Below are 25,402 nucleotides of genomic sequence, written 5' to 3' on the forward strand. Positions count from 1 at the left end.
AAAAGTTAAAGAAAACCCAACATTTTATGAAAATCAGATGCCCTGTGTGGACAAAGTCATGGAACCTTATGAGAATCAGATTAAATGAACTACATTTTTCAGAGAGAAAACTTGTAAATCGGTCCAATTCAACCAGAATACAGCAGGAGGGTTAAATGTGATAGTAAAGCATTCAACAGTAAAGTGTGATTATTTCCAGGAAACAGACTGTGGAGCTTGTATTGCTACAGTGTGGGCAGTATCAGAGGGAACGAGAGAGGTTGAGATCTAGTATGAGGGAGAAGGGGAAACAGTAAATTCGTTTATTGATTAGAACGTGATCAGATATAGTCTAAAATATTTTGTTATCATTTAGTTTCTCTGTCTCTGGCCCACACTCCAGTACAGTTGGTGGCGGTAATGCACCATAACGTTGGATGCCAATCGCCGATAAACCCCACTGAAGAAGAAGAGGAAGTGACGTCACGTCCCTGGAACCACGTTATACCTCTTTCCTGAAGCCAGTGCCTGAAAGAGGTTTTGCACTCGAGTGCTGTACCCGTAAAATTGCAAAGGTGGAGTAGAAATCATTCCCAAGTGATCAGACACACAACAGAAGATTTTTCCTGGACATAGGTGAGGCCCTTGTAATGATTAGTTGGAGCTGTGTTTAATTTACATTTGCTGGTAACGTTTTGTCTAGGCATGTCTGGGCCTAGTAGTAATGCGTCAGCAGCACACTAGCTAGCGGGTCGTCGTTGTTGCCTTGAAAAGGAAGCGTTCACTGTTTATTTGATGTTGTTCGCTAGCTGTCCTACCCTTTACCATTTCACAGTGCGAGGATATGTGAAACCAATGGTTAGTTTACTTGCTAACTAGTTTCTGAATTAACTAATAGGCAGCCTTACTCTGCCAATAATAGATGATCGTGCCCAGAGCCATGTATTTATAGCCAGCTGCAGATTCTTATACCCGATAATGTGATTATTATTTTTTTAACCAAAGATTTGGTATCCATTACTGCTGGGAGTTTGCCCATCCAAAACTAGGCCAGATATTTTTTTACAACAAACCTAGTATTTTTCTAGTATCTAAGTTCTCGATTCGGCCAAACATTTCTTCTAAAATGTCCAGTTGCAGATGGTACGTTGGAATTTAGAAAATGCTCCGTTATTAAAACAGTTTTTCCCCATGAAGTAATCTAACAATGTGTACGCCACCATATTGTGTATTTCAAATCTAATCCAAAGATTCTAGATTTACAAAATATTCGAGTGATAGCTCTAACAATGGAAATGCATGTCCTCAAAGATGGAAGGCATACGGGAGGAGGCGAGTTCAGGTGGGGCCATTCTAGCCAATGAGAGGGCAGATACGTGTGATCAAGGCCATCTCCATTTAAAAGTAGTGAGTTTTCTTCATTGGCTGTTTTGATCTCGACTCATAGGAATCCCCAACCAGTTGACTACTTTTAAAATGGTGGAAGGCCCCAATTGCTGTGTCCATTCTAAAATGTGTTATGTCTGTGAGTCCTCTCTATTAGTGTTGTCCCGATACTACATTTTTGACTTCGATACTCAATACCAAAACGGTACTCAATACAAAACGATACCATGGCAATAAAAAATATGCTTATTAACTAAAGTCACAGAATAACCACTGTGCTTAATTTTTTTTAAACATTGAACATGGTGATAACTGGTAGAACAAATAAAACAAATTCTATACTGAACAGAAATATCAATGCAACAATTTAAGATTTTACTGAGTTACGATTAATAAAAGGAAATCGGTCAATTGAAATAAATGTAATAGGCCCTAATCTATGGGTTTTACATGACTGGGAATACAGACATGCATATGTTGGTCACAGATACCTTAAAAAGGGTAGGGCCGTGGGCCAGAAAACAAGTCACAATCTAGTGTGACCAGCATTTGCCTCAAGCAGTGCGACACATCTCCTTTGCATAGAGTTGATTAGGTTGTTTATTGTGGCCTGTGGGATGTTCCACTCTTCAATGGCTGTGCGAAGTTTCTGGATATTGGCAGGAACTGGACCACGCTGTCGTTAATGCCGATCCAGAGCATCTCCAAACATGCTCAATGGATGGCATGTCTGGTGAGAATGCAGGCCATGGAACAACTGGGATATTTTCAGCTTCCAGGAGTTGTGTACAGATCCCTGTGACATGGGGCCGTGCATTAACATGTTGAAACATGAGGTGATGGAGGAGGATGAATGGCACTAAAATGGCCCTCATGATCTTTTCACAGTATTGCCATCAGTAAAATGCAATTGTGTTTGTTGTCCGTAGCTTATGCCTGCCCATACCATAACCTTAAAGCCACCATGGGGCACTCTGTTCACAACGTTGACATCAGTAAACCACACAACGCCATTCATCGGTTTTCTCTCATTCATTGAGATGAGTGGGTCCACTCCAAAGTGCAGAATGTCATGACACTCACCTGTCTTGATCTGTAAGACAACCTGTAGCTATGTATTTAGAGTTGTCAATTGGGTTTCTGCATTGATGCATTTACATGACACTACAACATTGTGGCAGCCATGTTAGCCCCCCATTAACCTAACCTAGCAAGCGTAAAAGAAACACCTGAAATTAAATGTTGGGAGGTTCTCTTCTGCACTGTTCAACCAATCCAGTAAATGTGGGAATATTAATAAAAATACTATACAACTGATTGTCTAAACTGAGCATTATGAAGCATTTAAATGACACTATAACATTCTAAAGGAGCCAGGGCAAGTGTTAGCTAAATTGCTAGCTAACTAGCTATTAGTCTTGTGCCATGAGACAAACTTTAACATCTACTGGCCAACAATCTAGCTAGCCAGCTGCATCATTTCAATAATGATGTAGGGATTTCCACTTATTTTTCTGGTTCAACTGGTACGTGTTAGCTTTCCAGTTGCATGTAGGCCTACATCTGACATGGAATTTCTACAGATAAATACAGTATGTAGTCAGGGAAGTTGATTCTAGAATAGTACAAAAACCAAAATGTTATCTGTAATTTCATGTTGCTCCTTCACACCAGATGTTTGAACCTCATTGTAAGATATCATGATTCCACTTCCACAGATTGACGGCAGCCTTAAGCAATGTCACGTTTCTTTGCCACCGGGTCCGACAGTGAGTCTGAATCCTCCTCGTCGGCTGACGAGATCACCCCTAAAGCACCTGGAACTACTTTCACCAAGCAGTCAGTACTACTTTCTCTCGTCAAAACCTCAGTCACACTAACTTTTGTTTCTACAGCTCTCTCACTTTTCCACATTTGGTCCCTGTAGGTCATTGCTACTTAGTGACGATGAGGAGGACACCAAGAGAGTGGTGCGCAGTGCCAAGGACAAGAGGTCAGGAATTTACTCTACTTCATGATCCAAAGAACAATCTTAGCCTTGTCCCTGATCTAGTTGTGCTGTACAGCCAGCTCCTGTGGTAGTTATTATGCCCTTTGGATATCAACCATCATAGGAGTTGGCAATACAGCATAGGCATAACTAGGGTTGCGACGGGTTGGAAACTTTCTTGGAAATTTTCCATGGGAAGTTAAGCCCGGGAATTTGGGGAATTTTGCTTAAATTCATCAAAAGTGATCTTATAACAGTGACCCTTTTTTGTGGGATACACAAGGCAATTCTAGGTCTTGTGGCATATTGTGGTTGAACTATCCCCAATTCAATGGAACTGCAACCCTCTGCATGCACAGTGCATTCTTCCATTTTAATAATAAAAAAAATAAATCACCTTTATTTAACCAGGTAGACCAGTTGAGAACAAGTTCTCATTTACAACTGCGACCTGGCCAAGATAAATCAAAGCAGTGCGACAAAAACAAAAGAGTTACACATGGGATAAACAAACGTACAGTCAATAACACAGTAGGAAGAATCTATGTACAGTGTGTGCAAATGTAGTAAGATTAGGGAGGTAAGGCAATAAATAGGCCATAGAGGTGAAATAATTACAATTTAGCATTAACACTGGAGTGATAGATGTGGAGATGATGATGTGCAAGTAGAGATACTGGGGTGCAAAAAAAAATAAACCATTAACAATATGGGGATGTGGAGTGTAATCTTCCATCATATGTACAGCTGATTCTCAAGATCTTGCACATTCATGAGATGCTATTGAGCCCACACTACTACACTGTCTGAGCCAAGGACTACATGCTTTCTGGTAAGTTATGATTACATTACTGGGTGGGGTGAATATATTTTATATGACATGCATGATTGTATTTGTGAACTAGTAAATAGTAGCCTACAGCAAAGTGTTTAAATAATTTCTAACTTGTTAGCAATTTCTGCTAGTTAGTTTTTGCTACCATGTGGGTTTTAGCTTGCTTGAGCCTGTTAACTGAGCAGTGTTAATTCACCTGTTTCCATACATGTTTCATTTTTAAAACATTTATCTTACAAAGAAGTTGTTTAATCTAACTGCGTAACTATTTATCTGTACATGGAATTGTATTTGGGTTCTTTTTAAAATTATTTTTCTAATCTTTACAGGAAAATGCCACGGGCACGATCTGATGTGTGGAGACATTTCACTGCAGCTAATGTAGAAGGAAAACCTCTGTACATTTGCCAATACTGTACCAAATCATATGTGAAGAATGCAATAAAGATGCAGAATCATCTGGCCAAGTGCATAAAGTTCCCTCAGCGCTCACAACAAGCAACTTCTGACATAAGTCCTTCTACTTCTATTTGAGGAATCGGACACCTTATCGATAGCCAACAGCTCATGGTCCTCCTGGAATCAGATGTTTTTTTTACTCAATGGAGGAAGGTAGTCAGAGAAATGCTGATGGATGTCTGGCTCGAGCTGTCTATGCAACTGGTTCACCTCTGATGCTCACAGGCAATGTGTATTGGAAGATATTTCTGAATGTTCTTCTCCCAGCATACACCCCTCCAACCAGACGCTTTATCTACTCATTTGCTGGATGCAGAGTTCAAGTGAAGGTCAAGCTAATCATTAGAGAAAGCAGACTATTGCAATCCTCTCTGATGGGTGGTTGAATGTTAGTGGGCAAGGAATAATTAACTACATCTCCACCCCTCAACCAGTATTCTACAAGAGCACAGACACACGGGGCAACAGACACACTGGTCTCTACATTGCAGATGAGCTGAAGGCAGTCCTCAATGACCTTGGACCACAGAAGGTATTTGCACTGGTGACAGACAATGCTGCGAACATGAAGGCTGCTTGGTCTAAAGTGGAGGAGTCCTACCCTCACATCACACCCATTGGCTGTGCTGCTCATGCGTTGAATCTGTTCCTCAAGGACATCATGTCATTGAAAACAAACTCTACAAGAGAGCCAAGGAAATGGTTAGGTATTTGAAGGGTCATCAAGTTATAGCAGCAATCTACCTCACCAAGCAAAGTGAGAAGAATAAGAGCACCACATTGAAGCTGCCCAGCAACACCCGTTGGGGGGGTGGTGGTGTTGTCGTCATGTTTGACAGTCTCCTGGAGGGGAAGGAGTCTCTCCAAGAAATGGCCATATCAGTCTGCTTATATGGATACCCCCATCAAGTGTCCTCCTGGATGATGTATTTTGGGAGCGAAAGTTATGCGGCCTGAAACTCCTGAAACCTATAGCAGTAGCCATAGCACGTATTGAGGGAGACAATGCCATCCTGTCTGATGTTCAGACTCTGCTTGCAGACGTAAGAGAAGAAATCTGTACTGCCCTGCCCACTTCACTTTTGCTCCCAGCAAAGGAAACTGCAGTTCTGAAATGTGTCAAAAGTGAAGACTTCTGCCTGATACCCATACACGCCGCAGTGTACATGTTGGACCCCAAGTATGCTGGCAAGAGTGTCCCGTCTGTTGCAGAGATCAACAAGGCCTATGGTGTCATCACTACCATGTCTCGCCACCTTAGCCTGGATGAGGGCAAGGTTCTTGGCAGTCGAAGTACACTTCCAAGCAAGGGCTTTGGGATGGAGATGCAATATGGATAGTGGTTGTGCCAACATATCTCATCAGCCACCTGGTGGAAGGGACTTTGTGGATCTGAGGCTCTTTCCCCTGTTGCCTCCATCATCCTCCAAATCCCACCAACATCAGCCACTTCAGAGCGCAAATGGTCCTTGTTTGGGAACACACACACACCCACACACCAAAGCACGCAACAGGCTGACCAATACAAGGGTTGAAAAACTGGTGGCCATCCGGGCAAATTTGAGGCTTTTTGAGCCTGACAACGAGCCATCCTCAACAAGGTTGGAAAGTGACAGTGAAGATGAGGCCTCAGAGTCCGATGTTCAAGAGGTGGACATTGAGGAGAAGACATGGAAGCCTGAGAGGAAGACAACCAAAGCTTTAGTTTCTAGACTATCATTTTACAGATGTATGTTAAATGTTTTTGGGAGATGCGATGGCTCATTGGGGATCATTCAATATTCCCTTTTGTTGTTCAGTGAAGTCATCCCATGTGAAGAGTAAACTCATTTAATTAAAGTTCAATTCATAACTAAATAGTTTTTTTATTTCTAATGGAAGGATTTAATCATTTGCAATTTTCTACTTATAAGGTAAAAGGTTTCTGTCTCCATGTGATATGGTAAATATATCCAATGCAAAAAACATTACATTTAAATGGTATTAATATTAATTAGCATACTCCCATTAATTCCCATGGAAGGGTTCCACCTCTGAATATTCCCCAAATGTGCAACCCTAGGCATAACAGATCTGGGACCAGGCTACCACCCATAGGACTTGGCTGTACAGCATAAACATACAGTACCAGTCAAAGGTTTGGACACCTACTCATTCCAGGGTTTTGCTTTATTTTTCCTGTTTTCTACATTGATTAATAATGAAATAACTCGGATAGAATCATGTAACGAAAAAAAGTGTTCAACAAACCCAAATATGTTTTGTATTTGAGATGCTTCAAAGTAGCCACCCTTTGCCTTGATGACAGCTTTGCACACTCTTGGCATTCTCTCAACCAGCTTCATGAGGTAGTCACCAGGAATGCATTTCAATTAACTGGTGTGCCTTGTTAAAAGTTCATTTGTGGCATTTGTAATGTGTTTGAGCCAATTCGTTGTGTTGTGACAAGGTAGGGGTAGTATATAGAAGATAGCCCTGTTTGGTAAAATCCCGAGTCCATATTATTATGGCAAGAACAGCTCAAATAAGCAAAGAGAAACAGTCTATCATTACTTTAACACATGAAGGTCAGTCAATGCGGAACATTTCAGGAACTTAGATTTATTTAGAATTCAAGGAACACTTAATTAGCATGGCTTCCACAGCATTTTGCAGCGATATCCCATCTGGTTTGCGCTTAGTTCCACTATCATTTGTTTTGCTGTCTTTACTATTATTCTACAATGTAGAAAGTAGTAAAAATAAAAACCATTGAATGAGTAGGTGTGTCGTAACTTTTGACTGGTACTGTATCTGGGACCAGACTAGTGTCCTTTGACTGGACTGCCTCAGACAGTATGTGTTGTTAGTATGCCTACTCTGGACTATGCCATCTAACCAATTCTTATATCCCAGGTTTGAGGAGCTGACAAACCTGATCAAGACGATCCGCAACGCCATGAAGATCCGAGACATGTCCAAGTGTCTGGAGGAGTTTGAGCAGCTATGTCGAGCATTCCTCAAAAGCAAGACTATAGTGGACAAGGAAGGGGTACCCCCCTTCTACATCCGTCTTCTGGCCGACCTGGAAGACTATTTGAATCAGGTAAACCTCCACAGTTCACACTTTTCTGCATGTGAAACTGCTCGAATGTCAGCCTGTGACATCTTGGGACTATAAGGTTCTAGCGAAAAGCATATTTCTGAGATATTGAACATCAGTTTTCAGATCTCAGAATTGTTTTGTAGTGGATTTTTCTTTCATAACCCATTTAAGGGTCTCACCTTAAAGGTACCTAAAGTGCAGAGTGGTAAAATCCTGAGATGTTTTGTAAATCAGTTTTTTGGGGGGGGGTTGCAACTAGGGCTGTGCCGGTCACAAAATTGTCAGCCGGTGATTGTCAAGCAAAAACATTTGAAGTGGGAAGTTTACATATACACCTTGAAATAAAGTGGTGATCCTAACTGACCTTAGACAGGGATTTTTTTACCAGGATTAAATGTCAGGAATGGTGAAAAACTGAGTTTAAATGTATTTGGTTAACCTGTCTGGGCCAGTGGGACGCGTCCCACCCTAAATCAACAGCCAGTGGAATCGCGCGAAATGCAAAACCTCATAAATGCTATAACTTCAATTTCTCAAACATATGACTATTTTACACCGTTTTAGATACACCTCTCCTGAATCGAACCACGTTGTCCGATTTCAAAAAGGCTTTACAGCAAAAGCAAAACATTAGATTGTTAGGAGAGAACCCAGCCAGAAATAATCACACAGCCATTTTCAAAGCAACTAGATGCATCACAAATACCCAAAACACAGCTAAATGCAGCACTAACCTTTGACAATCTTCATCAGATGACAATCCAAGGACATCATGTTACACAATACATGCATTTCTTGTTCGATAAAGTTCATATTTATATATAAAAACAGCATTTTACATCGGCGCGTGACATTCAGAAAATCTTTTCCCTCAAATGCTTCCGATGAATCAGCGCTACAATTTACAAAATTACTGTTTGAAAACATTGTTAAAATGTAATATTGTCATTCAAAGACTTATAGATTAACATGTCTTGAATGCCACTGCTTTGCCAGATTTAAAAATAACTTTACTGGGAAATCACACTTTGCAATAAACGACGTGCTATACCCAGCAAAATAGGCTAGGCTATACATGTTGGGGCCATCTTGGAACGATCAACCATCAAAAATACTATTGTAAATAAAACCGTACCTTTGATTCTTTATCAGAAAGCACTTCCAGGAATCCCAGGTCCATAACAAATGTAGTTTTGTTCGAAAAAGTTAATCATTTATGTCCCAATTGTTAGCGCGCTCCGAAGGCTACTGAAAATGTACCGTGCTGAGTAGGACTTGTTGTCACGAATGTACAAAAAAAATATATTTAAGTTCGTTCAAACGTTGTATAACATAAATCTTTAGAGCTTTAATAATATTCCATGGGGACGTTTGCATTGTCTTTCAAAACGTTTCGAAAGGGGAGGGTAGCCATGGGCGGCCGCGTCATAATGGTAAATGGCCCTCCACCTGTGACCACATTCCACAGCCACTCTTTCAGTCAGTTTTGATAGTAGGAGACTCAAACCACTTTGTAAAGACTGGGGACATCTAGTAGAAGCCTTAGGAAGTGCTAAATGATTCATAAGCCCCTGTGTGTTTCAATGGCAAATGTTTGAAGTGATATCCACACATCAGATTTCAGTTTCCTGTCAGGATTTGTCTCAGGGTTTTGACTGCCATATGAGTTCTGTTATCCTCTCTGGGCTAGGCGGGACGAATTCGTCCCACCTACGTAACAGCCACTTGCAGCCTGTGGCGCGATTTTCAAAACCTTAAAAATCCTATTACTTCAATTTCTCAAACATATGACTAATTTACAGCTATTTAAAGACAAGACTCTCGTTAATCTAACCACGCTGTCCGATTTCAAAAAGGCTTTACAACGAAAGCAAAACATTAGATTATGTCAGCAGGGTACCAAGCCAGAAATAATCAGACACCCATTTTTCAAGCCAGCATATAATGTCACCAAAACCCAGAAGACAGCTAAATGCAGCACTCACCTTTGATGATCTTCATCAGATGACAACCCTAGGACATTATGTTATACAATACATGCATGTTTTGTTCAATCAAGTTCATATTTATATCAAAAACCAGCTTTTTACATTAGCATGTGACGTTCAGAACTAGCATACCCCCCGCAAACTTCCGGGGAATTCGCTAACATTTTACTAAATTACTCACGATAAACGTTCACAAAAAGCATAACAATTATTTTAAGAATTATAGATACAGACCTCCTCTATGCACTCTATGTCCGATTTTAAAATAGCTTTTTGGTGAAAGCACATTTTGCAATATTCTAAGTACATAGCCCAGGCATCACGGGCTCGCTATTTAGACACCCGGCAAGTTTAGCACTCACCATAATCATATTTACTATTATAAAAGTTTCATTACCTTTTGTTGTCTTCGTCAGAATGCACACCCAGGACTGCTACTTCAATAACAAATGTTGGTTTGGTCCAAAATAATCCATCGTTATATCCGAATAGCGGCGTTTTGTTCGTGCGTTCCAGACACTATCCGAAATGGTAAAGAAGTGTCGCGCGCATGGCGCAATTCGTGACAATAAAATTCTAAATATTCCATTACCGTACTTCGAAGCATGTCAACCGCTGTTTAAAATCAATTTTTACGCCATTTTTCTCGTATAAAAGCGATAATATTCCGACAGGGAATCTCCTTTTCGGCAAACAGAGGAAAAAATCACAAAGGCGGGGCGGTCGGGTCACGCGCATAAGCCCAGAGTCCCTTGATCGGCCACTTGAGAAAGGCGATAATGTGTTTCAGCCTGGGGCTGGAATGACGACATTCTGTTTTTTCCCGGGCTCTGAGCGCCTATGGACGACGTGGGAAGTGTCACGTTAGAGCAGAGATCCTTAGTAAAAGATAGAGATGGAAAAGAAGTTCAAGAAATGGTCAGACAGGCCACTTCCTGTAAAGGAATCTCTCAGGTTTTGACCTGCCATTTGAGTTCTGTTATACTCAGACACCATTCAAACAGTTTTAGAAACTTTAGGGTGTTTTCTATCCATATGTAATAAGTATATGCATATTCTAGTTACTGGGTAGGAGTGGTAACCAGATTAAATCGGGTATGTTTTTTATCCAGCCGTGTCAATACTGCCCCCTAGCCCTAACAGGTTAAACTCATAGACACCATTCAAACAGTTTTAGAAACTTTAGGGTGTTTTCTATCCAAATCAAACAATTATATGCATATTCTAGTTACTGGGCAGGAGTAGTAACCAGATTAAATCGGGTACGTTTTTTTATCCGGCCGTGCAAATACTGCCCCCTATCCCCAACAGGTTAACCTCTCTAGGGTAGGTGGGACGAAATCGTCCCACCTACGTAACAGCCAGTGGAATCCCGTGGCGCGTTATTCAAATACCTTAGAAATGCTATTACTTCAATTTCTCAAACGTATGACTATTTTACACCATTTTAAAGACAAGACACTCGTTAATCTAACTACACTGTCCGATTTCAAAAAGGCTTTACAACGAAAGCAAAACATTAGATTATGTCAGCAGAGTACCCAGCCAGAAATAATCAGACATCCATTTTTCAAGCTAGCATATGTCACAAAAACCAAAACCACAGCTAAATGCAGCACTAACCTTTGATGATCTTCATCAGATGACACTCCTAGGACATTATGTTATACAATACATGCATGTTTTGTTCAATCGAGTACATATTTATATCAAAAACCAGCTTTTTACATTAGCATGTGACGTTCAGAACTAGCATTCCCACCGAACACTTCCGGTGAATTTACTAAATTTCTCACGATAAACGTTCACAAAAAACATAACGATTATTTTAAGAATTATAGATAGAGCTCCTTTATACAATCGCGGTGTCCGATTTTTAAAATAGCTTTTCGGTGAAAGCACATTTTGCAATATTCTGAGTAGATAGCCCGGCCATCACAGGCTAGCTATTTTGACACCCACCAAGTTTGGTACTCACCAAACTCAGATTTACTATAAGAAAAATTGGATTACCTTTGCTGTTCTTCGTCAGAATGCACTCCCAGGACTTCTACTTCAACAACAAATGTTGGTTTGGTTCCAAATAATCCATCGTTATATCCAAATAGCGGCATTTTGTTCGTGCGTTCAAGACACTATCCGAAGGGTGACGCGCGGACGTGTATCGTGACAAAAAATGTCAAAATATTCCATTACCGTACTTCGCGGCATGTCAAACGCTGTTTAAAATCAATTTTTATGTGATTTCTCTCGTAAAATAGCGATAATATTCCGACCGGGAGTCGTTCAAAGACTCAAAGAAGAAAATTGACTCTTCTGGGCAGGAGTAATAACCAGATTAAATCGGGTACGTTTTTTTTATCCGGCCGTGAAAATACTGCCCCTATCCATAACAAGTTAATAACCAATTCGCAAAAGTTTGGACACCTACTTATTCCTACTATTATTCTGACATTTCACATTCTTAATTTCATACCTTATTCTAAGGTGTATGTAAACTTCTGACTTCAACTGTATATATAAACTCAAAAAAAGAAACATCCTCTCACTGTCAACTGCGTTTATTTTCCGCAAATTTAACGTGTAAATATTTGTATGAAAATAAGATTCAACAACTGAGACACAAACTGAACATGTTCCACAGACATGTGACTAACAGAAATTGAATAATGTGTCTCTGAACAAACGGGGGGGGTGTCAAAATCAAAAGTAACAGTCAGTATCTGGTGTGGCCACCAGCTGCATTAAGTACTGCAGTGCATCTCCTCCTCATGGACTCTACCAGATTAGCCAGTTCTTGCTGTGAGATGTTACCCCATTCTTCCACCAATGCACCTGCAAGTTCCCAGACAGTTCTGGGGAGTAATGGCCCTAGCCCTCACCCTCCGATCCAACAGGTCCCAGACGTGCTCAATGGGATTGAGATCCTGGCTCTTCGCTGGCCATGGCAGAACACTGACATTCCTGTCTTGCAGGACATCGTGCACAAACGAGCACTATGGTTGGTGGCATTGTCATGCTGGGGGGGTCATTGTCAGGATGAGCCTGCAGGATGGGTACCACATGAGGGAGGAGGATGTCTTTCCTGTAACGCCCAGCGTTGATATTGTCTGCAATGACAAGCTCAGTCCGATGATGCTGTGACACACCGCCCCAGACCATGACGGACCCTCCAAATCGATCCCGCGCCAGAGTACAAGGCCTCGGTGTAACGCTCATTCTTTCGACGATAAACGCGTATCTCACCATCACCCCTGGTGAGACAAAACCGCACACTCGTCAGTGAAGACCACTTTTTTTTTCTCCAGTCCTGTCTGGTCCAGCGGCGGTGGGTTTGAGCCCATAGGCGACGTTGTTGCCGGGTGATGTCTGGTGATGACCTGCCTTACAACAGGCCTGCAAGCCCTCAGTCCAGCCTCTCAGCCTATTGCGGACAGTTTGAGTACTGATGGAGGGATTGTGCGTTCCTGGTGTAATTCGGGAAATTGTTGCCATCCTGTCCCACAGGTGTGATGTTCGGATGTACCGATCCTGTGCAGGTGTTACATGTGGTGTGCCACTGCGAGGACGATCAGCTCTCCGTCCTGTCTCCCTGTAGCGCTGTCTTAGGCGTCTCACAGTACAGACATTGCAATTTATTGCCCTGGCCACATCTGCAGTCCTCATGCCTCCTTGCAGCATGCCTTAGGCACGTTCACGCAGATGAGCCGGGTGCCTAGGCATCTTTCTTTTGGTGTTTTTTTAGAGTCAGTAGAAAGGCCTCTTTAGTGTCCTACTTTTTCATAACTGTGACCATAATTGCCTACTGTCTGTAAGGTGTTAGTGTCTTAACGACCGATCCACAGGTGCATGTTGATTTAATTGTTTATGGTTCATTGAACAAGCATGGGAAATAATGACGATCTGTGAAGTTATAATGACGATCTGTGAAGTTATTTGGATTTTTATGATGCCGTTTAGGGAGCTTGCCAAACGCATCAAAGGTGTGCGATCCTCTAAACCGTTTACAGGCCAGGGCTGCAGAGCATCTGTTGACTATCAGGGTTTATCCAGTGGGCTGTATCACCAATGAAGCTCCGTAATCTTGCAGACCAGCAGTCGGTGGCGATGGCGACGTGGTCAACCCCTCTCATGGCTTTCATCACCTTTATTTCCTTGGAGGCTTCATCAATCCTGAAGCGCAGTGTGGGCCTTGATAAGATATTTGAGTTGGGCTGCAGATCCTGAACAAACTCAGAACGGTTCTTGTTCTACAACAGCGAATGGTTGGAGCTCTTGGACCACATACTTCACCACAGCTTTGTTGATGGATTTTTGAGACACTGTCTTCAGTAATGTGCTCTGCTTGATGGTGGAAGGAGTCTTAGGGCATGTTTTCTATATATTGTGTTTGCCGTTAGTTCTCCATACTTAATAAGATGGTGTACATGCTTTCTCTGAAATAAGAAAAGGAAAAGAGTTACTTAGCTCTAACTACCATCGCCAAATACTTAAGGTGTAGGATCCTAATTTTAAAGCTATAAACATTTTTTTTTATCATTGTAAAATGGTGGTTACAAACTCTTACCTATGTTAATTGATCTAGCTAGAAGGTTACGTCAACTTAAGTCTACAGTAATTAGCAAGGTAAAAACTTCATCAGTTTAACAAACTAGCTAGTTAGCTCATGTCAGTTTAGTTATATTGCGTTAGCTAGTAAAGCTTCTGAATCTGGGCACATTTTAGCCAGCTAAAGTAGCTAGCTACTAGCTAGTGAACTTTTTAGGTATAGGATTAGCGAGCATCAACTAACGCTGCTTGTTGCATTAGCAAATATGGGCTACTTAGGTTAGCTTATGTTAGCTAGCATGCTAACGTTATTCTAGCTAGCAAGCTAACAGTAGACTTACCTCAATGTGTTTTTTTAGGTTAGACAGCGAGTTCTTGAACGCTAGTATTTCCTGAACTTTTGGTGAACATAACAGACATCTCATCCGGTAGGATGAATCCTTCATTCTGAGAAAATAAAACATTTATTTTAAATACAGCCATGGGTGTTCGAACACATCAGGGGTGGTGGTAGAGTGATGTCGGACATGATTGTGCGATTTCGGACACAGTTGGGCAAAGTGCTGCTGAGTAGATTTACTTTTTGCAAGTGACAGGCTCCCGGTGGGTGGGGTTTAAACTTCAGGAGCCTTGGATTTGCCCAAACTGATAAGGATTGGATCAACTTTGCATGTCATTGCCTGCTGCCTAGCAAAATAAGTTCACCCATGAGTGTGCCGACTCGCCGACGTTGCTTGCATCTTTTTTCCAGCAGTTTTTTTTTCTTAGAGCTTCAAATTGATTTTGTAGCGAGTAAAGGAAGATGTTAGGGGAAATGTATCAGAGTAAAAGTGTACTTTTTATTTGTAGTGAAGTAGAAGTCGACAAATACAGACTTAAGTACAGTAACAAAGTATTTGTACTTTTACTTTACACAACTGCTCTATACCTGTTGTAAAGTGGATTAATGTGCTTGATTTTAAGAAGTTATTTGACCACTTTAGTTGTGATACAAACCTCATCAAAACATATAGGCCTATGGGATAGGCTACATGAGGTGTGTGACTATGATTTTTTTTAAATTAATAAAAAAATTAAAAAATTGTCGCAAATAAAGGGCCGTGTTTATTGCTTTATGCTGGGCATCATTCACAAGTGATGGGTTAATATTGTCACCCGTCAAACGATTCTTGATTTAATCTCGTATTTACATATAATATATTTGTGAAATGTTTTTATTTAGAATGGACCGTTATCATGCACCTTTCTCAAAACAGGGGAAGTGGGAGAAAATGCATGTCATCTATGCACTTAAATAGTGAATGGAGGCTTTTTCCGTGGTTCATTTTCATGCCAGCCAGGTAGGCTATACTCCTGTTGTAAAGATAAGCAATGTGCTTAATATTAGGAAAGTTGAGAAATAAATATAGTAGGCCTGGCCTATAGAAAGCTGATGGGATCCTCTTTTTAAGAGAGGCCATCACTGTTTTCTCGGGCAATTGCATAGCCTATAGAAACGTTGCGCAACATGACCTCATGGGCTCTCATGAACTGTTTGTTTCGCATTGAGTGATTTTAGAGGGACTATAGAGTGCTGTGTACCAGGCAGTTAAGCTAGGCTCCTAATGACCAGCAGCATCAGACCTTGGAGAAGCCTAATTACCGCGACTAAACGGTCACGTGGAATTTGACTGCCTTCATGACTCGTGACCGCCGATGTGGCGGTAATACGGTCACTGCAACAGCCCTAGGTGTAACCGCAGATAGAACCTTATGGCTTTCAAATGTCAATCTGGGTTCAGCCATAAAGTTCTGACACTTCTGAATTAGATTTTTTTTAATTTTTTTTAACTGAACATATTAGAATACATAAATGATAGAATAACACTTTACCAAGATAGTCAGAACACATCGTCAAATACATTAGTAAATGTGATGACATCATTTACTTAAGCTTTTTTGTTGTTGCTTGCCAGCCGTTATTGCTTACTAGCCTAGATCACTGTTTCCCAAACTTGTTCATGGGGCCCACCATGGATGTGCATTTTGGTTTTTGCTCTAGCACTGCACATCTGATTCAAATAACCATCTCAAGATTTGATTATTTGAATCCATTGTGTAGTGCTAGTAGGAACAAACAAGATGTGGACCCATGGGGGGTCCATCTGTATTTGTTCTGGCTTGTGATTGGTTTGCAGATAGACCCTTATGTTGCCAAGTTCAAATGTTGTATTTGTATGAAAAACCATTTTACAAAAATTTCAGAGAACCTTGATCTATTGATTTGAGGTTATCCAAACTATGAAAAAGAAAAACTATGCACAGACGTTATCGATAGAAAGAAGAAAAAAAAAAAACATTAACCTCTATGGGCTAGGTGGGACGCTAGCGTGCCACCCGTGGTGCACTCCATCAACAGCAGGTGCATTTCAAGAGCGGCAAATTTGAATCCAAATAAATGTCAAAATTCAAATTTTTCAAACATACAACTATTTTACACCCTTTGAAAGATAAACATCTCCTTAATCTAACCACGTTTTACGATTTCAAAAAGGTTTTACGGCGAAAGCATAAATTTAGAGTATGTTAGGACAGTACATTTACAAGAGTTGTGTGTAATGTTTTGTCAAGTCAAAGACAGGGTCACCAAAACCATAAAATCAGCTAAAATTATGCACTAACCTTTTACAATCTCCAACAGATGACACTCCTAGGACATTGTTAGACAATGCATGCATTTTTAGTTCTATCAAGTTCATATTTATATCCAAAAACAGCGTTTTACTGTGGCGTTGATGTTCAGGAAATCGTTTCCCTCCAATAACCGGCATTCAAGTCAGCACCACAAATTAAATAATTAAAAATTAGAAAACATTGGTAAAATATTATATTGTCATTTAAAGAATTATAGATTTACATCTCTTGAACGCAATCAACTTGCCAGATTTAAAAATAACCTTACTGGGAAATCATACTTTGCAATAATCTGAGCACTGCGCCCAGAAAAATACGCGTTGCGATACAGACTAGCCGCCATGTTGGGGAGATCTAAAATCGAAAATACTATGTAAATAATCCATTACCTTTGATTCTCTTCATCAGATGTCACTTCCAGGTATCACAGGTCCATAACGAATGTAGTTTTGTTGAAAAAAGCTCATTTATGTCCAAAAATCTCCGTCTTGTTAGCACATGATCTAAGCCCGCCGGACTTCACTTCATGAACGAGGGGAAAAAATATATTTACGTTCGTTCAAACATGTCAAACGTTGTATAGCATAAATCATTAGGGCCTTTTTTAACCAGAACATGAATAATATTCAAGGTGGACGAATGCATTCTCTTTTATAACGTATTGGAACGAGGGTACCCAACATGAACTCGCGCGCCAGGTGTCTAATGGGCCATCATCGTTCCATGGCTCTTGTTCGGTCAGATCTCCCTCCAGAAGACTCAAAACACTTTGTAAAGGCTGGTGACATCTAGTGGAAACAATAGGAAGTGCCAAAATATTCCTCAGCCCCTGTGTTTTTCAATGGCATAGGTTTAAAGGTAATACAACACATCAGGTATCCACTTCCTGTCAGAATCTGTCTCAGGGTTTTGCCTGCCAAATGAGTTCTGTTATACTCACAGACACCATTCAAACAGTTTTAGAAACTTTAGGGTGTTTTCTATCCATATATAATAAGTATATGCATATTCTAGTTACTGGGTAGGATTAGTAACCAGATTAAATCAGGTACATTTTTTTTATCCAGCCGTGCAAATACTGCCCCCTAGCCCTAACAGGTTAAGTAATGTCCGGAACGCTGTGATTTATGAAGACGCACTCTTAACACTATCCCTAAAGACATGATGTTTCCCTACAGCTTTGGGAGGACAAAGAAGGCAAGAAGAAGATGAACAAGAACAACGCCAAAGCCCTCAGCACCCTGCGGCAGAAGATCCGGAAGTACAACCGGGATTACGAGACGGAAATCACCAGCTATAAGGAGGTGAGGCTTTTCACTACAACACAGGATGGTAGATTCTTAAGAAGCTGTTTTTAAAAAAACAGTGCATATAACACTTACCACTAAGGAATGCACATATGAAGCTACATTGAAGAATCTAGATATTCATTATGGCACTTTTTTTTACTTTTTTTTTTTACATTCACTGCCTTCAGAAAGTATTCACACCACTTGATTTCTTCCATATTGTGTTACAGCCTAAAGTAAAATTGTATTAAATTAAGGTTTTGTCACTGGCCTACACACAATACCCCATAATATCAGTTGTTTTTTGAAAATGTTTCAAATTAATGAAAAGCGCTAATGTCATGAATGCAACAACATTCTAGTACATTTATAAACTGGATTGTGTTTCGGAATTATATCCGTTTTTCCTCTTCTTTTTTTTTCATCGTTGTTGCTTATAGCCGATTTGATACAGTTCAAACAAAATGCATGGTTGGTGGTTCAAATTAATCAAATGTGGTTTAGCGATTGAGTGGATCGTTTGTAGAAAGGTAATTCGAAGAATTGCTGTGATATCCGTACTTCACTAAGTAAAGTTGTATGGTTAAAAACACATGTTGGGCTGTATAGGCTGTTTATCTGACAAATCGGCTACCTATTTGAAATCAATGCAGCAGCCTGCCTTCGATCATGGGCATGTAGTCTAGACTACGACTGGAAAAATTGAGGAATTCAAGACAATATACAGTGCATTCGGAAAGTATTTTTCCACATTTTATGTTACAGCCTTGTTCTAAAATTGATTAAATCTACACACACAACACCCCATAATGAAAAGCAGAAACAGTTTTTTCAATATTTTTGCATATGTATTAAACTGAAATCACATTTACATAAGTATTCAAACGCTTTACTCAGTACTTTGTTTAACCTCTTACATCTAGACGTTCCGCTAGCGGAACACCTGCTCCAATATCCAATGATGGGCGTGGTGCGAAATACAAACTCCTCTAAAATCCGAAAACTTCCATTTTTCAAACATATGACTATATTACAGCATTTTAAAGACAAGACTCTCGTTAATCTAACCACACTGTCCGATTTCAAAAAGGCTTTACAGCGAAAGCAAAACATTACATTATGTCAGCAGAGTACCCAGCCAGAAATAATCAGACACCCATTTTTCAAGCTAGCATATAATGTCACAAAAAACAAAACCACAGCTAAATGCAGCACTAACCTTTGATCTTCATCAGATGACAACCCTAGGACATTATGTTATACAATGCATGCATGTTTTGTTCAATCAAGTTCATATTTATATAAAAAAACAGCTTTTTTACATTAGCATGTGACGTTCAGAACTAGCATACCCCCCGCAAACATCCGGTGAATTTACTAAATTACTCACGATAAACGTTCACAAAAAAACATAACAATTATTTTAAGAATTATAGATACAGAACTCCTCTATGCACTCGATATGGCCCATTTTAAAATAGCTTTTCGGTGAAAGCACATTTTGCAATATTGTCAGTAGATAGCCCAGCCATCATGGCTAGCCATTTAGACACCGACCAATTTTAGCCCTGACCAAACTCCGATTTACTATTACAAAAGTTTGATTACCTTTGTTGTCTTCGTCAGAATGCACTCCCAGGACTTCTACTTCAATAACAAATGTTGGTTTGGTCCAAAATAATCCATCGTTATATCCAAATAGCGGCGTTTTGTTCGTGCATTCTAGACACTATCCGAAGTGTAAATAAGGGTCACGAGCATGGCGCAATTCGTGACAAAAGATTTCTAAATATTCCATTACCGTACTTCGAAGCATGTCAACCGCTGTTTTAAATCCATTTTTATGCAATTTTTCTTGTAAAAAAGCGATAATATTCCGACCGGGAATCTGCGTTTAGGTAAACAGAGGAAAGAAAACAAAGCATTCGGTCGACGCGGGCACGCGCCTGAGTCTCACAGTACTGTAACCAGCCACTACCCAAACGCGCTACTTTGTTTCAGCCAGAGCCTGCAAAGCCACGATTCAGCTTTTTGTCGCCTTCTGAGAGCCCATGGGAGACGTAGGAAGTGTCACGTAACAGCAGAGATCCTCTGTAATGGATAGAGATGGCAAAGAAGGCCAAGAAATGGTCAGACAGGGTACTTCCTGTACAGAATCTTCTCAGGTTTTGGCCTGCCAAATGAGTTCTGTTATACTCACAGACTCCATTCAAACAGTTTTAGAAACTTTGGAGTGTTTTCTATCCAAAGCTAATAATTATATGCATGTTCTAGTTTCTGGGCAGGAGTAATAATCAGATTAAATCGGGTACGTTTTTTATCCGGCTGTGAAAATACTGCCCCCTATCCATAACAGGTTAAGCACTTTTGGCAGCGTTTACAGCCTGGAGTCTTCTTGGGTATGTTGCTACAAGCTTAGCACACCTGTATTTGGGGAGTTTCTCCCATTCCTTTCTGCAAATCCCATCAAGCGCTGTCAGGTTGGGTGGGGAGCGTCGCTGCACAGCTATTTTCAGGTCTTTCCAGAGATGTTTGATTGGGTTCAAGTCTGGGCTCTGCCAGGCCCTCTCAAGGACTTTCAGAGACTTGTCCCGAAGCCACTCCTGCGTTGTCTTGGCTGTGTGCATAGGGTGATTGTCCTGTTAGGTGAACCTATGCCCCAGTCTGAGGTCCTGAGTGCTCTTGGGGAGGTTTTCATCAAGGATCTCTCTGTACTTTGCTCCATTCATTTAACCAGGTAGGCCAGTTGAGAACAAGTTCTCATTTACAACTGCGACCTGGCCAAGATAAAGCGCGACAACAGTGACAACAGTTACACATGGGATAAACAAACGTACAGTCAATAACACAATAGAAAAGTCTGTATACAGTGTGTGCAAATGATGTAAGGCTATAAATAGGCCATAGTGGCGAAGTAATTACCATTTAGCAATTTACACTGGAGTGATATATGTGCAGATTAGGAAGTGCAAGTAGAAATACTGGTGTGCAAAAGAGCAGAAAAACAAATATGGTGATGAGGTAGGTAGTTGGATGGATGGGCTATTTACAGATGTGCTGTGTACAGCTGCAGCAATCGGTAAGCTGCTCTGACAGCTAACACCTAAAGTTAGGGAGATACGTTTCCAACTGATTTTTGCAATTCGTTCCAGTTATTGGCAGCAGAGAACTGGAAGGCGCCCAAAGGAGGTGTTGGCTTTGGGGATGACCAGTGAAATTTACCTGCTGCACGCGTGCTACGGGTGGGTGTTGCTATGGTGACCAGTAAGCTGAGATAAGCGCCAGTGGGTTTGGCGACGAGTATGTAGCGAGGACCAGCCAACGAGAGCATACAGGTCAGTGTGGTTGTTAGTATTTGAGGCTTTGGTGACAAAACGGATGGCACTGTGATAGACTGCATCCAATTTGCTGAGTAGTGTTTTGGAGGCTTGTTTGTAAACGACATCACTGAAGTCAAGGATCGGTAGGATAGTCAGTTTTATGAGGGTAAGTTTGGTAAGGAGGCTTTGTTGCAAAATAGGAAGTCAATTCTAGATTTAACATTAGATTGGATATGCTTAATGTGAGTCTGGATGGAGAGTTTACAGTCTAGCTAGACACCTAGGTATTTATAGTTGTCCACATATTCAATGTCAGAACTGTCCACAGTAGTGATGCTAGTCAGGCGGGCGGGTGCAGGCAGCGATCGATTGAAGAGCATGCATTTCGTTTTACTTGCATTTAAGAGCAGTTGGAGGCCATGGAAGGAGTGTTGTATGCCATTGAAGCTCGTTTGAAGATTTGTTAAGTGTCTAAAGAAGGGCCAGATGTATACAGAATGGTGTCATCTGCGTCGAGGTAATAATCACCCGCAGCACAGCAAGAGTGACATCATTGATATATGTATATACAGAGACAAGAGTTGGCCCGAGAATTGAAACCTGTTGCACCCCCATAGACTGCCGGAGGTCCGGACAACAGGCCCTCCGATTTGACACACTAAACTCTATCAGACAAGTAGTTGGTGAACCAGGCGAGGCAGTCATTTGAGAAACAAAGGCTGTTGAGTCTACCGATAAGAATACAGTGATTGACAGTCGAAAGCCTTGGCCAGATCGATGAATACGGCTGCACAGTAATGTCTTATCGATGGCGGTTATATCGTTTAGGACCTTTAGCGTGGCTGAGTTGTATCCGTGACCAGCTCTGAAACCAGATTGCATAGCGGAGAAGGTACGGTGGGATTCGAAATGGTCGGTGATCTGTTTCCTCACTTGGCTTTCAAAGACTTTAGAAAGGCAGGGCAGGATGCATATAGGTCTGTAACCGTTTGGGTCTAGTCTCCCCTTTGAAGAGGGGGATGACCGCGGCCGCTTTCCAATCTTTAGAAATCTCAGATGATACGAAAGAGATTAAACAGACTATTGATAGGGGTTGCAACCGTAGCAGCGGATCATTTTAGGAAGAGGGTCCAGATTGTCTGGCCCAGTTGATTTTGTAGGGATCCAGATTTTGCAGCTCTTTCAGAACATCAGCTGTCTGGATTCGGGTGAAGGAGAATTTGGGGGGGGGGGGGGGATCTTAGTCCAGTTGCTGCGGGGGGTGCAGAGCTGTTGGTTGGGGTAGCCAGGTGGAAAGCATGGCCAGCCGTAGAGAAATGCTTATTGAAATTATCTGTGATTTATCAGTGGTGACAGTGTTTCCTAGTCTCAGTGCAGTGGGCAGCTGGGAGGAGGTACTCTTATTCTCCATGGGCTTTAGTGTCCCAAACTTTTTGGAATTAGTACTGCTGGGTGTACGTTTCTGTTAGGAAAGCAAAGGCTAGCTTTTTCAAACTGACTGTGTATTGGTTCCTGACTTCCTTGAAAAGTTGCATGTCGCGGGGGCTATTCGATGCTAGTGTAGTACGACACAGGGTGTTTTTGTGCTGGTCAAGGGCATTCAAGTCTGGAGTGACCCAAGGGCTATATCTGTTCTTCTACATTTTTGGAAAGGTGCATGCTTATTTAACCTGTCTGGGAAACGTGGGACGTTTGCGTCCCACCCTAGTCAACAGCCAGTGGAATCGCGTCGCGCGAAATACAAATACCTCATAAATGCTATAACTTCAATTTCTCAAACACATGACTATTTTACACCATTTTATAAATACACCTCTCCTGAATCGAACCACGTTGTCCGATTTCAGAAAGGCTTTACAGCAAAAGCAAAACATTAGATTGTTAGGAGAGTACCCTGCCAAAAATAATCACACTGCCATTTTCAAAGCAACTAGCATGCATCACAAATACCCAAAACACAGCTAAATGCAGCACTAACCTTTGACAATATTCATCAGATGACACTCCTAGGACATCATGTTACACAATACATGCATTTTTTGTTCGATAAAGTTCATATTTATATATAAAAGCAACATTTTACATCGGCGCGTGACCTTCAGAAAATATTTTCCCTCAAATGCTTCCGGTGAATCAGCACTACAATTTACAAAATTACTATTCGAAAACATTGGTCAAATATAATATTGTCATTCAAAGAATTATAGATTAACATCTCGTTAATGCAACCGCATTGCCAGATTTAAAAATAACTTTACTGGGAAATCACACTTTGCAATAAACGACGTGCTATGCTCAGAAAAATAGGCTAGGCGATACAGGTTAGCGCCATCTTGGAACCATCTAAAATCAAATATACTATTGTAAATATTCACTTACCTTTTATCTTCATCAGAAGGCACTTCCAGGAATCCCAGGTCCACAACAAATGTTGTTTTGTTCGAAAAAGTTTATAATTTATGTCCCAATAGCTCCTTGTTAGCGCGTTCCGAAGGCTGTGCGAAGCGCGCGGGACTTGTCCTCACGAATGTGCAAAAAAAAAGTATTTACGTTCGTTCAAACATGTCAAACGCTGTATAACATAAATCTTTAGGGCCTTTTCAATCAGAACTTCAATAATATTCAAGGCGGACGATTGCATTGTCTTACTAAACGTTTCAGAACGAGTGAGTACTCACGGGCACGCGCATCATAGTAGTAATGGCCCTCCCTCTATGACAAACTTTCCAGGCCTCACGTTCGGTCAGTTTTTACCAGAGAAGACTCAAACCACTTTGTAAAGACTTGACATCTAGTGGAAGTCTTAGGAAGTGCTAAATGAATCATTTTTTTTACATTTTTACATTTTAGTCATTTAGCAGACGCTCTTATCCAGAGCGACTTACAGTAGTGAATGCATACATTTCATTTCATACATTTTTTTTTTCCTGTGCTGGCCCCCCGTGGGAATCGAACCCACAACCCTGGCGTTGCAAACACCATGCTCTACCAACTGAGCTACAGGGAAGGCTAACTCACGGTGTGTTTCATAGGCAAAGGGTTGAAAGTGATTCCACAAATTTCCACTTCCTGTTAGGATTTGTCTCAGGGTTTTGACTGCCATATGAGTTCTATTATACTCACAGACACCATTCAAACAGTTTTAGAAACTTCAGAGTTTTCTATCCAAATCTACTAATTATATGCATATTCTCGTTTCTGGGTAAGAGTAGTAACCAGTTTAAATCGGGTACGTTTTTTATCCGGCTGTGAAAATACTGCCCCTTATCCCCAACAAGTTAACCTGTTATGGCTAGGGGGCAGTATTTTCACGGCTGGATAAAAAACGTACCCGATTTAATCTGGTTACTACTCCTGCCCAGTAACTAGAATATGCATATAATTATTGGCTTTGGATAGAAAACACCCTAAAGATTCTAAAACTGTTTGAATGGTGTCTGTGAGTATAACAGAACTCATATGGCAGGCAAAAACCTGAGAAGATTTCATGCAGGAAGTGGCCTGTCTGACAAGGTGTCGTTCTTCTTGTCTCTGTTTATTGAAGAGTGAGGATCTTAGCTGTCCCGTGACACTTCCTACGGCTGCCATAGGCTCTAAGAAGGCGGCAAAACGCTGAATCGTGGCTTTGCAGGCTCTGGCTGAAACAAAGTAGCGCGTTTGGGTAGTGGCTGGTTACAGTACTGTGAGACTCAGGCTCGTGCCCGCGTCGACCGAAAGCTTTGTTTTCTTTCCTCTGTTTAGCTAAATGGACATTCCCGGTTGGAATATTATCGCTTTTTTACGAGAAAAATGGCATAAAAATTGATTTTAAACAGCGGTTGACATGCTTCGAAGTACGGTAATGGAATAT

General features: G+C 41.0%; 1 protein-coding gene across 6 annotated transcripts in view; it reads left to right on the forward strand.

The window, feature by feature from the left end:
• The first annotated feature begins 421 nt into the window (after positions 1–421).
• LOC106578327 (eukaryotic translation initiation factor 3 subunit C) overlaps positions 422–25,402 on the forward strand; it is a 56,274-nt gene continuing 31,293 nt past the window's right edge. For all 6 annotated transcript variants that reach the window (XM_014157018.2, XM_014157023.2, XM_014157021.2 and 3 more), the window contains exons 1-5: positions 422–615; positions 3,084–3,204; positions 3,293–3,358; positions 7,545–7,734; positions 18,122–18,247. In XM_014157018.2, the coding sequence (XP_014012493.1) occupies positions 3,104–3,204; positions 3,293–3,358; positions 7,545–7,734; positions 18,122–18,247 (483 nt within the window). In that variant the 5' untranslated portion in view covers positions 422–615; positions 3,084–3,103. The remainder of the gene's footprint in view (positions 616–3,083; positions 3,205–3,292; positions 3,359–7,544; positions 7,735–18,121; positions 18,248–25,402) is intronic.

This window comes from Salmo salar, chromosome ssa19, assembly GCF_905237065.1.
Source record: "Salmo salar chromosome ssa19, Ssal_v3.1, whole genome shotgun sequence".
Taxonomy (NCBI): domain Eukaryota; kingdom Metazoa; phylum Chordata; class Actinopteri; order Salmoniformes; family Salmonidae; genus Salmo; species Salmo salar.